The sequence below is a fragment of the Canis lupus genome, chromosome 5, assembly GCF_048164855.1.
Source record: "Canis lupus baileyi chromosome 5, mCanLup2.hap1, whole genome shotgun sequence".
Taxonomy (NCBI): Eukaryota; Metazoa; Chordata; class Mammalia; order Carnivora; family Canidae; genus Canis; species Canis lupus.
Window position 1 is genome coordinate 20145063 of NC_132842.1, and position 14943 is coordinate 20160005.

At 36.5% G+C, this 14943-nt stretch overlaps 1 protein-coding gene and 1 long non-coding RNA gene across 2 annotated transcripts in view; one reads left to right on the forward strand and one right to left on the reverse strand.

The window, feature by feature from the left end:
• The window catches only part of ST8SIA6 (ST8 alpha-N-acetyl-neuraminide alpha-2,8-sialyltransferase 6), a 137917-nt gene extending 125808 nt beyond the window's left edge, over positions 1–12109 (forward strand). The window contains exons 4-7 of the mRNA XM_072825663.1: positions 1236–1380; positions 5297–5409; positions 7901–7993; positions 9477–12109. Of these exons, the coding sequence (XP_072681764.1) occupies positions 1236–1380; positions 5297–5409; positions 7901–7993; positions 9477–9945 (820 nt within the window). The 3' untranslated portion in view covers positions 9946–12109. The remainder of the gene's footprint in view (positions 1–1235; positions 1381–5296; positions 5410–7900; positions 7994–9476) is intronic.
• Positions 8251–14943, reverse strand: part of LOC140633311 (uncharacterized) — a 51533-nt gene continuing 44840 nt past the window's right edge. The window contains exons 5-6 of the long non-coding RNA XR_012030931.1: positions 9658–9787; positions 8251–8565 (exon numbers count right to left, since the gene is read on the reverse strand). This is a non-coding gene — a long non-coding RNA (uncharacterized lncRNA). The remainder of the gene's footprint in view (positions 8566–9657; positions 9788–14943) is intronic.

Genomic DNA, 14943 nt, shown 5'->3' on the forward strand with positions numbered 1-14943 from the left:
GCAATAAGATGACTATAGTAATGGAAGACTGGTCCTAGGAAGAAAATCTGAAAAGAGGAACTTCTCTAAATGCTCTTAGATTGAAAGCTTCAAGTTCTGCGTGATTATTTGATTATTACCATTTCAATTACATGAAGTGTTTTTATGGAGAGATTCTATGAAAAACTATAATAAGGGAAATGGATTCAAGTGAAGAGATAGGTGAGTTGTGCAAATGGAAGGGTCTCTTGACTTCAAGGTTGATTAAACGCTAGAATAATTATCAGTGATGCTGTGGAATCTGCATACCTGGAGAATTATGTAAACAAAATATAAATTCTGAGTGGATCTAGATTAACCTGCCAGAGGTCAGGGGCAAGCCCTGATGATCCCTGGAAGGACCTAACTGGGTCTATGTTCTATTAATAATGTTTCACTCCACAGTAAGAGTTTTTAAACATAACTTGATACTAAATTACATTCTTTCTATAAGAAATGGCAGCTTTAAATTCCCTTGGCTTAGAAATTCCCCATGTTAATTTACAGTAGTGTGTGGATAGCAATACTATATTGTATACTTGAAATTTGCTAAAGGGATAAATATTAATTATATCACCACTAAAGAAAATAAAATAGTGATAATTATGTAAAGTAATGGATATGTCAATTAGCTTGATTGTGGTGGTGATTACTCCTCAATATATAAACATAGCAAAACATGAAGTGGTACACCTTAAATATAAATAATTTGCACTCGCGAATTGTATCAGTAAAGCTAGAAACAAATCACTGTGTTGAATGATTCTTCTTTTCATTGGACTTGTCTCCTGGTAAATGACTACATGTTGCTTTGGTGACAATTTGTACACTGTCCTTAATTTAGTTTCTGTACTTTATAATTATTATAAAATAATTATGTTATATCCTGTCATTTTTCTCTTTAATGTTACAACATTATCATTAGGAGGACATTTTTGTACGTGAACCATTATGTTCATGAGTATTTTCTGTTGGTGAGAGGGTCCTTACCTGAGCGTAAGCATCTTTCCCATTCCCTGCTCTTTGATGCTGCTAGGTTATCATTCAACTGTCCAGGCCAGTTAGGGTGGAAAGAGATAGAAATGTCATCTATGTGAATGATTTCTCTTCTTTCTGAAAGTCAATATGGCAAAATCCTCTTGCATTTTACATCGTAGCCTCTATTTCTGGTTTCTTAATCTCGTCCCATGGTTCACTTTTTTTCTTATCCTTCGCAGAGCAAAACTTGCTTCCTGTTGTGATGCTGCTCAAAACTTCATTGTTTCTCAGAATAACACTCCAGCTGGGACCAACATGAGTTATGAGGTGGAAAGCAAAAACGAAATCCTAATTAGAGAGAACATTTTTAATATGTTTCCAGTGGTGAGTAAAGATTTGTTGTGGTTTATTTGTGTCACCATTCCAGGTGACTTTTCTCCCATGTTATGCTGTAACTTATACTAATGGAGGAGTTAATTTAGAATTAAAATACCATATGTTGCTTTGATATAAAAGATGGTTATAGTGGTCCATTTTAAAAAGGCAGTTCTGAATGCAAGTGGCTCTTCGGGGAGTGGTATTTATATCTTACATGATAAGCTCTCCGAGTCCTTGAGTCTTCATGATTCATCCTTGCGTGAGATGAGGTACTTGGGCTTTCTGCATAGTAATTACTGGGGCTTGGGAAGAGGACCATTTTTCACCTGGAATAAGGTTCTTCCAGTTGTCAGTTTTGGTGACTGACTCAATTCCTTCACAAAGAACTGTGGGTTTATGTGGCTAATCTTTGGGAAGTAAATATGCCAGGCATTTGTGGTCAGTGGGGTTGCCTAGGTGGCTCAGTTGGTTAAGCGACTGACTCTTTGTTTCAGCTCAGGTCGTGAGATCAAGCCCTATGTGCGGCTCATCTGCTTCAGATTCTCTCTCTTCCTCTCCTTTATCCTCTGCACCTCCCGCTTGTGCTCTGTCTCTCTAAAATAAATAAATAAATCTTTTTTTTTAAATTTTTTATTTATTTATGATAGTCACCGAGAGAGAAAGAGAGAGAGGCAGAGACACAGGCAGAGGGAGAAGCAGGCTCCATGCACCGGGAGCCCGACGCGGGACTCGATCCCGGGTCTCCAGGATCGCGCCCTGGGCCAAAGGCAGGAGCCCAACCGCTGCGCCACCCAGGGATCCCTAAATAAATCAATCTTAAAAAAAAATTGTGGCCAGGGAGCATAACCTCACATTTAGGGATTTCTGTGGGATATGTTCATTGATGTATCCCAAGCTCCAGAACATTTCCCAGTGCATATATGTATTCATTACCTATTCATTAAATAAACTAATGAGTAATGATACAGTATTATTACAAGAATAAACTTCTTAAATATAAATCCAAACTTGGAGAGAATTTTTGTCATGAAGAACATCTCATTGCTTATAAACATACACTCTTGGTCTTTTTTTCATGATTGGATTAAAAGCAATTAAGCAAGTCAGTCTGGTAAAAAATGGAATGACCTTATATAACACAGTTTACCAACTGTAGAATATTCAGTGCTTGCAATTAATTCCCTTTTGTTGGACCTTTGACTTCTTTCAACTAATTTATTGGTCCTGTAAGTTGTTCCAGTTTTTCTCTTACTATTATAATTCAAAGGAAGACTTATTGCCTGGGAATGATTTAAAAAATGAATAGAAAATGATAGAGAAAAAATATGGCAAATTTTCTAGAAGGAAAAAAAAAGCCCCCCAAACCCCACAAAGCATTTTAAAAATGCCTTCATTATGCATTAAATTTACCAATAACTGAAAAGATAAGTACAGAATGTTTATATTCCCAATCAAGGAAATTCACCACGAGTAACTCTTTCACCCTTGGAGTTTTTTCTAGCATTTTCTATGCTTTAGACTGATGAGAACAGAGGAGCTGCTGGGATTTATTTATTTATTTATTTATTTATCTATTTATTTATTTATTTTTGGCTTCTAATTGGCACTTTGAAAAGAATAACCTAGGCTTAATAATTCTGTATGCAGTTACCAACAGCAGCCATTTCCCAAATTTGCATTGATTTTTCAAAATTGGGAAGGAGGTAATTCTGAAGTCAGTACCAAAACAGTTGCAAAGTGGGCCACTTTCCTGTGTTGCTTCCAGCACTCCCTTTGTGGAGATGAGGCATTTGAGGAAGCTGGCCTCCTTCCTGCCCCCCTCCTTCCTGCACACCCACCCTGCCTGGTCTCTGCCACACTCCCCTCAGGAGAACGGCAATCACAATGGGTACTTTTGATAAATGTCATGAAGTCATTTCCTCCAAACACTTTGCTAAGTTATTTGAAAAGAAAACAAAGTTGGTTTTTGTCCAGAGCGAGCAATGGGGAGGCATTGCTCAACCTAGCACAAATTTTCCACTTTCTTAGAAGATTTTTTTTTTTAAGAAGCATTGGAGATTCCTCTTACTGATACATGAGATCCCAAAGCGTATGGGCCTTTTTTACCCCGGTGGACCAAGAAGCAGAGAAAACATGCGTTATTTTGAGTGCTTAATTGGAGACATGTTTTCCTTCAGTAATCTTTTCTGCTGTACCATTAAGCGGATATTTGCATCCTCCCCGCTCTAAAATTCAGAATTTATCATGGTACCATTTAGTAAACTCAGGTTGAAGACATCTTGAACTAGGAGTACAGTGGACTTGAAATAACCTAAGGTATCAAGGAACCATTAATTTAAGAGCCAGGTCCCCTGTCTTCTGTTAGGTATTGCGGATACAAAGAGAAATAAGGCATATAATTAAATTAACATTTTATTCGTTGAATGTGAGAAACTGTGTAGTGTGTAGTGAATAAGAGTGTGGACTCTTTCAGGGCTTTGAATCCCAGCTCTGACACTTGCTAGCCATTACTTAAACCCATGCTTTTATTTCCCATCTATAGAACGTTCATAAGGATTACATGTGTTAGTAAGTCACACACTTGGAATAGCGTGTCTCGTATAATAAGTACCGTATGATTCTTAATTGTTAGAGACAAACCTAGAAGCGCAGAACCAGAGTTCTCTTTACTTGTTTGGCGTCTCTCAGATGGCACATAAAGGGCATCTAACAGTCAGAGGGAATCAGGAGTCTGTTGGGCTTCTCAGAACATACTGGCGAGCTGTTGCCTTGGTGCTGGTAAACTGGCTTTGGGCCCTATGCTGCCCTGGTTTGTACTATTGACTGATTTTAGTGGTGTACCATACCCCCACAGTAGCTGATTTAAATTTACCAGTGATTTCACGGTTTCACCAAATTCCCAACTGTTTACCAGTTGGCTCCCACAACTTGGTACAAGCGAGTCCCAGCACAACCCTGGAGGTGGCCCCCAGCACTCACTGAACCATCACCATACTGTGTACATTACAACAGGCGAGGCCTATGGTGAAAGATGAGGGGAAGTTAAAAGTAATAATCACACTCTCTGCCCTCGGGGACTGCCACTCGAATTCTAAGGACAAAATAGGTGAATCAGGGCCTTGTCACTGTAGAGGCTGGGCTGGTACCCTTGGTGCAGCTCAAGGTCACGTCTAATAACTTCAGGGAGAGTGACCAGCAAAGGAAAAGTACACTGTTAAATTGAGAAGTTATGTGTCAGACTGGGAAGGATTTGGTAAAAGGGGAAAATCTTTTAGGGTGGGCAAGTCAGGTCCTTGGAGGAAATATAAAAGATTCAGGCCTTGGAAATTAATTTGAAATATGTCTGCACAGAGTTCCTAGGCGTCCCTGTAGCCCCGTGGCTGGTCATTTGCAGAGATGGCAGGCATAAATCTCATGTCATCACTGAGCCTGAAGGTCTAACTATTTAAGAAGCACAGGAAACTTCCACTAAATTAGCTATTAATTTTATGCCCAAGAATAGAGGACTTAATGATACTTTCTAATTGCTTTATTTCCTCTATTTTGCTGGAAACATTCCTGTCTGTTGGAAAGGCCAAAAGTGGGATTTTGCCAATCTGATGTTAGGTACTTAATTATGTATGTGAGATACATTAAGTTATATTTTATGTACAAATATATTTTATGTTATTTTAGGGTATATGATACACTGTATATTTCTCTCAAGAGAAAGGAAATACAGGTTTGCAGGACTTTTTATTGTCATAAGTTTTTAAGTCATAAGTTGATCAAGCTGCTGTGGTCATGCTACTTCTGCTTTTTTCCTTGCTCTTTCTCTTTCCTTAGCCTGTGTAAAAAATCAAGCTGCTTGAATTAAATTGATGATGTTTATGATTCTGAAACTAAAGCTATGTCGTGATGGTTTTTTACTGTCTCCTCATAGTCTCAGCCTTTCGTGGAGTATCCCTACAATCAGTGTGCAGTGGTTGGAAATGGGGGAATTCTGAACAAGTCTCTTTGTGGAGCTGAAATAGATAAATCCGACTTCGTTTTTAGGTAAGGCCTGTCAGATTGGTTTCCTTGAAACCAAAGATCAGTTGGATATTTTAAAGGGATGCTGTAAAGACACTCCATGTAAATTTTGACCTTTGAGCTGTATTGCTTAAGTCTACAAATGATCTAGGTAGCCTTTCCTGAAGTGTTAAATGGGTCACGAGTTCCTCAGAATGTTAAAACCAGAAGGATAAAACTGCACTATAGCCACTTTGGAGAAGCTCTTCTTGAAATCATTGTGAAAGAGGATCTTCACTGCAGGACTTGTCAGAGCCTTCAGTGTATTAAGGATACCATGGCTCTCTCAGAAGGACTCTGGAGAACATCTCCCAGGCTCACCAGGAAAAATGGGGGGAAATATATATATACACATACACACACAGAGAGAGAGAGAGCATTTCAAGAAACTTTTGTTCTCAGATAACATTTGAGAAAATGATAACCTAAGCATTGTATTACCATGCAACATCATTGTTTAGTTTTCTGACTTGAAATTAAATAGTGGAGCTTCAAAATTCTGGTCTTTTCAAATGTGTTTGTACCTCAGTACCAGCTAGCTTGCAAAAACAGATGCAAACGTGGTTTCTCTGTGTGCTTGTGCTAATAAGCCAAGCTGCAGAATTTCTGTGCTTTCAGGATACGATGGAAAGGTGATTCATCCCTGTGAGGATGGATTTCAATTGAAATGCACCTTTTTAAAAACTGAGTCGAAATCTGTTTCTTCCTATTTCAGGGGCACTGATTTCATACATCAGAGGAGAGCCTTTGATCCTTATTGGTTTAATGCTGCCCTTTTTAGCACCTGAAAAGAAGCAGGATTTTCAATCAGTAGCTTCCCCCTCCCTGTCCTACCGCTTTAATCTCATTTAAGTTTTTATTGCTAAAGGTAATGACAGAACAATAGACCTGAAAGTCCACTGGGTCATTGAATGTGCTCCTCATGATTCTGTTAAAATGACCAATACCCAAATGATTTAGCCATTTTGTTAAAGCACTCAGTATGAAAAAGCCATAATGAAGATAAATAATTCTTCTTGTAATAGACTTTTTATAGACTTAAAATTCTCAAAACATCTGTAGGGTGTATTATGGCTACACATCCATTTTATCTAATAGCAGATACAGGAAATACAAGTTTAGGTTTAAAAAAAAATCTCATCTTAAAATCTTTTTAATTTATAACTCTGCAGTAAGTGTGCTTTGCTTATTTCTGGATTCTACATTCACTGAGGACACGAATGTTTCTGATAGAGTTCCCTGTATCAGGGAACTGACCTTTCCAGACTGAATGGCCAAATGAGGGTTTAAATGTGGTCATGGTCATTAAAATTTATTTAAATTTTAAGCCTGTACTTTGACTGCACATGTTCAGAGTTTTATCATGACAGTCTGGGAACTGCTTATTATGATTTGTTTTCCGTTTCAAAAGTTGGGGAGCTACTAGTTAAGTGGGTAAGGAACAAAAAGAGATGATGAGTGGTTTTACAAACTACCACTGTATGTAGACAATACTCAATATTTCTCCTTGGAGTCTCCTATGATACTCTCTTGGAAATCACCTTTGATTTTAAAAAATATATGGGACTGTATTAGAAAGTAGATTTGTTATTACAGGATGTCCATTAATGAAGGCATTTCTGTATTATCTGTGATTAATATGTATTTTTCCCAAGGTGCCATATTTAATTATTTTCTAACATCTTTTTTTATCAATGAGAGATGGACACGGTCCATTTGAGTTTATGTTTCATGGAGTGTGGAATACTGTTTCAAGCTCAGTTCTCCAGAACACATCAACTTGAAACAGCTTTCCTTAGGAAGCACTCAGATGCTCCCTTTGTATGTATAGCTTTAAAGAAATGGTCTACTTGAAATTCTGCAAACAATACTTAGGGTGTCATAACCAACTTTCCCTTTTTTTGTGAAAGGAATATAACTACTCAGAATTACAATTCTTAATTTGTTTTGAGTACTAAAAACAAATTAGTACTCAAAAGAGGAAGAGAACATTTATATGAAAACATCATTATGAGAACATTGGGGTTTTATTTATTAACAGCATAATTTGCTAGAAAAACTATCCATATGGGAATCAGGAGATTTCAGGGTTTGGAGACTTTTTTTTTTTTTTTAATGTAGTCTTTGCTTCTGGCAGACTCTGTAAACTTGTTGCAGTCCCTCTGTTTTTTTTTTTTTTTAATCTGTAAATTGATGATCATACCACTGTGGGAATAGAATTAATAGAAATAACAATTCTAATAAAAGGATTATTAACTCTTCAAAAGCTAGGCAAGGTAATGTCATTTCTCATTTTGATATGTGTAAGGGTCTTAATATTGAAAGCTTTTATCAAATTTATGTATTTCGCAGAACCCCATAACAGCTATGATTTTCTTCAATAAAATGACAGTGATCATATGTGTACAGGTAAGTGTACACAGTTTTTTTTATAAGTTGCATTTTGAAAATACCTTTTTTTTTTTTCAAATTTCAGATGTAACCTCCCCCCAATCACAGGAAATATTAGTAAAGATGTTGGGAGCAAAACCAATGTTGTGACTGTAAATCCCAGTATCATAAGACTAAAGTAAGTATCTCTGACTTATACAACTGTTTGAGAACATTTATTGTTTAACGTGTTTCTTAGTTTGAACACTAATCTTGTTGCTCAAATGACTTGCAATACAGCCAGAATGATTTTTGGGGAAAGATATAAGAATATATTCATATTTTACTTTCTTCGAGGTTGTAGCTTATAAGAGGTATGAGCAACTTTACCTCTTTTTTTTTAAAGAAACCCATTTTATTTTATTTTAGGGACTTTATTTATTTATTTATTTATTTTTTTGGGACTTTATTTTTTAAAGTAAACTCTACACCTAATGTGAGGCTCAAACTTTAAAACCCTGAAATCAAGAGTTGTACATTCTACCTCTGAACCAGCTGGGCTACCCAACCAATTGCACTTCCAATGTCATAAGCTGAATATTACTAATCAAGTGAAAACTCATTTATCTCTTCATCTTTTTTAACAATAGTGAAGTTACTTTTGAGAACTTTCTTTCAGAATGTTAGCATTACTCTTTTATCTTGGGAGCAGTTTCTTGATGAAACAGTTTATTTAGAAACTTCAGAGAATGAATGAGGCTTTAGGAGAACCTGGCAAAAAAAAAAAAAAAAAAAAGAAATTTTTACTATGGATAGTTTATTACCAAAAAATAATTCCTATATTTCATTTGCACAGTGTAGCCACTAAAAAATGTTCCTGATTAGTAAAAATCCCATACATACATTGTTTTCATCAAAATTGACTAATAATTAGTAAAAATCCCATACATTGTTTTCACCAAAATTGACTAATAATTATTATTAATACAATACACCATAAAAGTATATACTCATATAGTTCTAGAATCCCTTAAGATAATACAAAATATTGTACCTGTATCCCAAAAGTTTACTTTCTATACACAGACAATCATGCATACTAGTATATTTACTAAGGTAGTATGTAAATCAAGCATATAAAGCTATGGCAATACATAGAGGAAATTTAAAATGTGTGTGTGTGTATGAATATAGTTTTTTAAGGTTCTTTAAAGGAAACCTATTTTATGATCACATGTACAAAAAGATACACAGAGCACAAGTGTACAACTCAGTGATTTTTTTAATGTATAGACATTTTAAGAGTGTGCTATGTTTAGGAAAACATTAATCATTATTAATTTGGAAGATATTTCTGTATCAAAAAGCAACCTTAGAGAAAAAAATTACTGAGCTGGAAGATAATGTAAGAAATGTGTGTCCAGTAAGGATATAGCCCAGTAAGAAAATAAAAGTAGAAGCCTAGGGACACTACGAAAAGAGAGATGAACACCTAGACCTTGATACTTACAGGCACCTTACTTGTACTTGGCCTCTGAATTCAGGGTTTGTCTCTTATATACAGCAGGGATATAGATGGTTCAGTGGCTCGGCCGGTGGTAAATTCAGCCCATGTAACCAAAAATGCTACTTGATTATAATGATGATGTTTGTTTGTTTGTTTGTTTGTTTTAATTTGGCAGATATGGGAACTTAAAGAAAAAGAAGGAAATATTTCTGGAGGACATTGCAACCTATGGAGACGCATTCCTTCTCCTGCCAGCGTTTTCTTTCAGGGCCAACACGATTGCCTCTTTCAAAGTGTATAGCACACTCAAAGAGTCTAATGCAAGACAAAAGGTTATATTTTTCCATCCCAAGTACCTGAGAAATCTTGCCCTTTTCTGGAGAACCGAGGGAGTAACAGAGTTTCGCCTGTCCTCTGGCTTGATGATCACAAGCGTGGCAGTTGAACTGTGTGAGCACGTGAAGCTGTATGGATTTTGGCCCTTCTCTAGAACGGTGAAAGACACACCTGTCAGTCATCACTACTACGACAACAACTTACCTAAACGTGGTTTCCATGAGATGCCCAAAGAATATAGACAAATTCTCCAACTTCACTTGAAAGGAATCCTCAAATTACAATTTAGCAAATGTGAAATAGCCTAAGCATAGTGTCTTAAAATGGGAATAGTTTTAATAGAATGCAGTAGGTGAGAAACAGTGTTTTCAAATCCTAAAAGCAGTGGATGTAGAACATAATAGGAAAAGTCTTGAAACTTGCTTTGATTAAAGCTCCTTGCTAAGGTTGCAATCTCAGCAACTCATGGAGTTGTTCGATCTTCTTCACTTTCCCTCCTTGTAAAATGGGGACCATGATAATCTAACTCACGATAGGAAAACGACATAATCTATGAAAACTCTTGCCAAAGGATTTGGCGTGAGCTAGGGACTTGGTAAATATTTCCCTGTTACTGTCTCTAAGAGCTCTTTCCACTCTCACTGGGCTGATAATAAAAGTCATGCTGTTTTGAAGACCTTTCCTGGAGAGAACAGCTGAATTGCCTGTATTCATTGGGGTTCTTTCCTGAGCAGGCATCTCTATTATTAATAATATCCTTCTCATCCTTCTTCCTGTCCTAAAGAGTGCATCTAAGAAATTACTGTAAACCCTTGATTATCCAGGAAAGAAGTCTTCCTCTTCGGGTGGTAATACGCCTACCTCTGATTACCTTCACTGGGGTCGTTAGCTGCAATGATGTGCCAGTTGGATTTAGGCCAGTTTTTTTCCTCCTCCATTTTTATTTTTAAATGACTCCTTAAAATTTATATTAACTTCCTGCCTTACTCTTAAGCCTCTTCCACTGACAGGAGCTGTTTTAAAAGCATGAAGAGTTAATAATACCCAGTTTTTCTTACCTGTTGTCTGTGGTGTCACACTTTGTAAAAAATAATAAATCATTATTAAAAAATAATGATCAAACAGCTCCTTCATGCCAGGCCCTATAGCAGACTCTGTGAGAGGGACACAAGGGTAACCAAGTTCTGCAGGAGGAAGCTGACATGTGTATGATCTACCACCATGATACAATATGATAAATGTTATTACCACAGCTACGAATAAAGTAGGAGGAGGAACAGAGGCAAGAGTAATTAAACCTGTTTCTGTTTCAGAGAAGAGGTAATTTCTGAATAAAAACCCAGAAAGTGAGTAAGATGTTAACAGATAAAGAGAGGTTCTAGGTAGAGGGAATAAAAAAGTTGTCCCCTTCATTCTAATTCATCAAAATGAGGATATTTTAAGGTAAATCATGGTCTTTTCCCCAAGAACTGTCACTTGAAGGGAGGTTGTAGCATGTGAGAATGGTGGCTTGGGCCTGCCTCTGTGAAACACAAGTTAACAATGACCTAACAGATGTCAGAGGAAAGCTGTAAGGATTAAAATACACAAAAACTTAAGGAAGAGACTTAAGTCTCTTAAGGAAAGGTGTATTATTTACATGAGAAATAAGACTAATAATTTAGCCATCCATATCAAAGCTTAAGTGCTACTGAATATTGCCATTTTTACATCATGCCCGTACATTATGATGCTACCTGTTAACATAGATCATCCCTTCATCCACTGGATAAGTTTTTTAACTTAACTAAGTAACTATATTCCTACTTTCCCTGCTTGTCTTTGTACCATCACGAGGAGAGTAGAAATAGTGGAGCAAACTTGTCAGCATGCCGCATTAATTACAAATAAAGATCTGAATTCTTATCTTAGCCAGATGATTGTTTTACTAAATGTTCTCTTTTCAGAACACTTTGCTGTTATTGCTTATTTTGGCAAAGTACCTCTTTCATTTCATTGTGGTTGACATTTTTTGTGCCTTTCTTTGTTCACATTTTATTTCTTCTTCTATCACAGATGAAACCTATTAGCTCCGTAAATTACCTCAAAGTTCATATATAAATATTTTCCAAAAGGGACATGCTTTTAGTTACATGAGGTCTAATTTATTTATCTTTCTTTTTGTGATGATAAATAAGTGGCTGTTTTCTGCAACTTCTAATGGATTTAATTTGCTTTTAAAAATCTGCTAGCAGTAGTAGTAATGTCTATCATGTTACTAACAGTGGATTATTAAAAATAGAACACTCTAATACTTTATGGTTAGTAAAATGTTTCCCTTAAAATGTTTTCTGGGGAGTATAAATTAAACTTCTCTTTTTGATGGTATGGGAAATATGTGATTAGTGAGTAAAAACGAGAGAATATACTGAAATCAACCATTAAATATACTGTATGGAGATAAGTTACTTTAATAAAAATTACATGTGATTAGGACAGAATTTACTTAAGTTTTTCCCGTACAACTTTCTATTTTATCTTCGGAAATTTTCTCTAGACTATCAAAATAGAATCTTTAAGTGTCAACAATAACAAATTTCAGAAGTGTTCAAAATGATATGTGTTGGTTCACAAACTTCTCTGGAGCTCCCCAGGCAAATTCCAAAACTGGCCCCTGTACACAGAGCACAAGGAAAGACCAAAGAAGAAGGCAGGCCACTCCACATTGTTGGTGGCGGTTTTAATAAGTTGAGACCTTGCATATGGGATCATCTTGGGTGGCTGCAAGACTAGTAGATCTCCACATTTGTCTGGTAATCTTAAATGTTTGTGTAGAGGCCTGCACTGAGTTCAGATGTGTATATTGTCCAGGTGGTCTCAACACCACATCACTATCTTGAGGCTGTTTCCTTTGGAGCAGCTTTTGGAATCAGGGAAGGCAAAGAGAATGCATGCCAGGCAAATAGAATGTACAGGGGAGGGAGAAAGGAGCCTCCATTTGCCAGGGCTCAGCTCACGGGTCAACGGGGTATCATGTCCTATCGATGACCTCCCCCAACACTGAGAGGGCAAGAAGCAGCATCCTAATGATACCCATGTTTGGTAAAGTTCAGTAGAAAAAAAGTTGTGGAGAAAATTGTAGACCTTTCCACATGAACATAACTAAAGTTGGTGTTCTATTTAACATTTATATTGACATTTGTACTGCCATTATGAAGGCATGTTGAAATTTTGCAACAATCTCAGCTAGGATCACCTGTTAACCAAAAGTCTGGTCAAAAAGAACATGTGCATTCTTTCTCTTTCCCAAGTTGATCTGTAACTGTTGTGAAATATGTGGGAGGCCTCAATCACATCTTAACATTTCCTTTTTGGCAGAGGACAACAGTATACATGTTCTATTATGATATGTCAATAATGTCCTTTTGTTCTAAAGGAGAATTTTTTAAACTTCCTAAAATACAATAGAACATAAATTTTGATAACATGTCAGCCACATGAGTTGTAAGTCATAAGCAACAGTTCTTTTTGTTCTATAATGGTAAATTACCACAAGTTTCAAAACCAAAAGAAAACTATGACCTCCACCTTATAGATTTATGGATTTTCCACTAAGTCTCACGGTGACACGCTCAAGAATCTGTGGGTGTAATGAGCATTGCTTAAATGTTGATGGATTAGATTTGATCTTCTGCTCTTAAACTTGAAGTGCATCCATGGGCATTGAAAATAGAAAGTCTGAGTACTGGTGCTAGACAGTACTAAACTTTACTTGGGACTCCAGCTCATAATACCACATGTTGCCAGTTTCTAGGGGAAATACTAACTTGCTTAATTCTATTTTTTACTTGTTCAGCATCACTGGGCAATGTAACCAAATAGCAAGATTCTAAAACAATTTTCATCCAAATCTGAGGATAAGGCAAAAATGTTCATTTAAGCATGTAGTCCATAGTGCTGTAAGGTCCCTGGAAAGGACTCCATGAACAATTGCATAGAGTTTAGCGTTATGCAGTATAATAGTCCTTGAAGTCTCTGATTTTTTTTTTCCTAACAAAAGGGAAAGGCAAATAGATCATGACTCTCATGAAAGAAGATTTCCTTCTGCATGTAAATATGTGGGCTCTCAGCCAGGTAATCAACCAAGGACTTTTTTTTTTTTTTTTTTTTGGAGGACTCTCTATGTATAGAATACTGAATTAAGCCATAAATCAGACCAGTTTGAGGCTAGTTTTTTTCTTGCTTACAAAAAAATGTACCAACTCAGTACTATATCATGTCATTCACTCTAAATCATTTCATGAATTTCAGGAAGCTTTGGGAAAATTGGAAAATGTTACAGATAACAGATCTGCTCACATCCTAAATAGCTACCTTAGAAGTATGGTTAAGATGCAACATGTGATATAGTTAAGACATTCAAAACATTTTATTTATGTACATGAAAATACATTGTTTTGCTAGTAAACACAAGGAATTTCAGAGAGTCACCAGAAGTATCTGAAGCACTTGAACCAATAAGACTATATCTTATTTTTGATTTTTAAAAAATCCACTGAGTAATTTCGTTTCCTATTTGCATATGGCCTCAGAGGCTGACTCCATAGTGGAACTCACAAATACACTCCTGAAGATGGGTGAACAGGAGTATCCTTCTAGCCCATCTTATCTTCTCTGGGTCATCACTCTTCTGAGAGCAATCTTTTTATCAAGAAAATGTGAGTGATACGTGATAAAGATACATTGTATACATAATAGAGAAAAGGTATTCTTTTCCCATACTTTCTTCTGTCCCTCTCCTTTCTTCCTTTTCAGGGACACCAGTTAACACACATGAAACTTCTCAAAATTTGTTAGAGATTACTGACTCTCTGTTTATCTGTTCTTCCTTTTTTTTTTTTTTGTTTTTCATTTTGGATGGTTCCTATTCCCATGTCTTCAACTCGACTAATATTTTCTTTTCCAGTGTCTAATCTGATGTCAATCCCATCCAGTGTGTTTTTATTTTATCTTTTCATTTTTAAAAAATATTTTATTTATTTATTCATGAGACACACAGAGAGAGACAGAGACATAGGCAAAAGGAGAAGCAGGCTCCCTGTGGGGAGCCTGATGTGGGACTTGATCCCAGGACCCCGGGATCACACCCTGAGCCAAAGGCAGATGCTCAACCACTGAACCATCCAGGCACCCCCCCGCCCAGGTATGTTTTTAATTTCAAACATTGTCGATGTTCAGTTTGTGCTTTTTATATCTGCTATGTCTTCCTTTAACATGCTTGTTCGTTCCTCTACCTTCTTGAACATATGGGATATACTTATAACCCT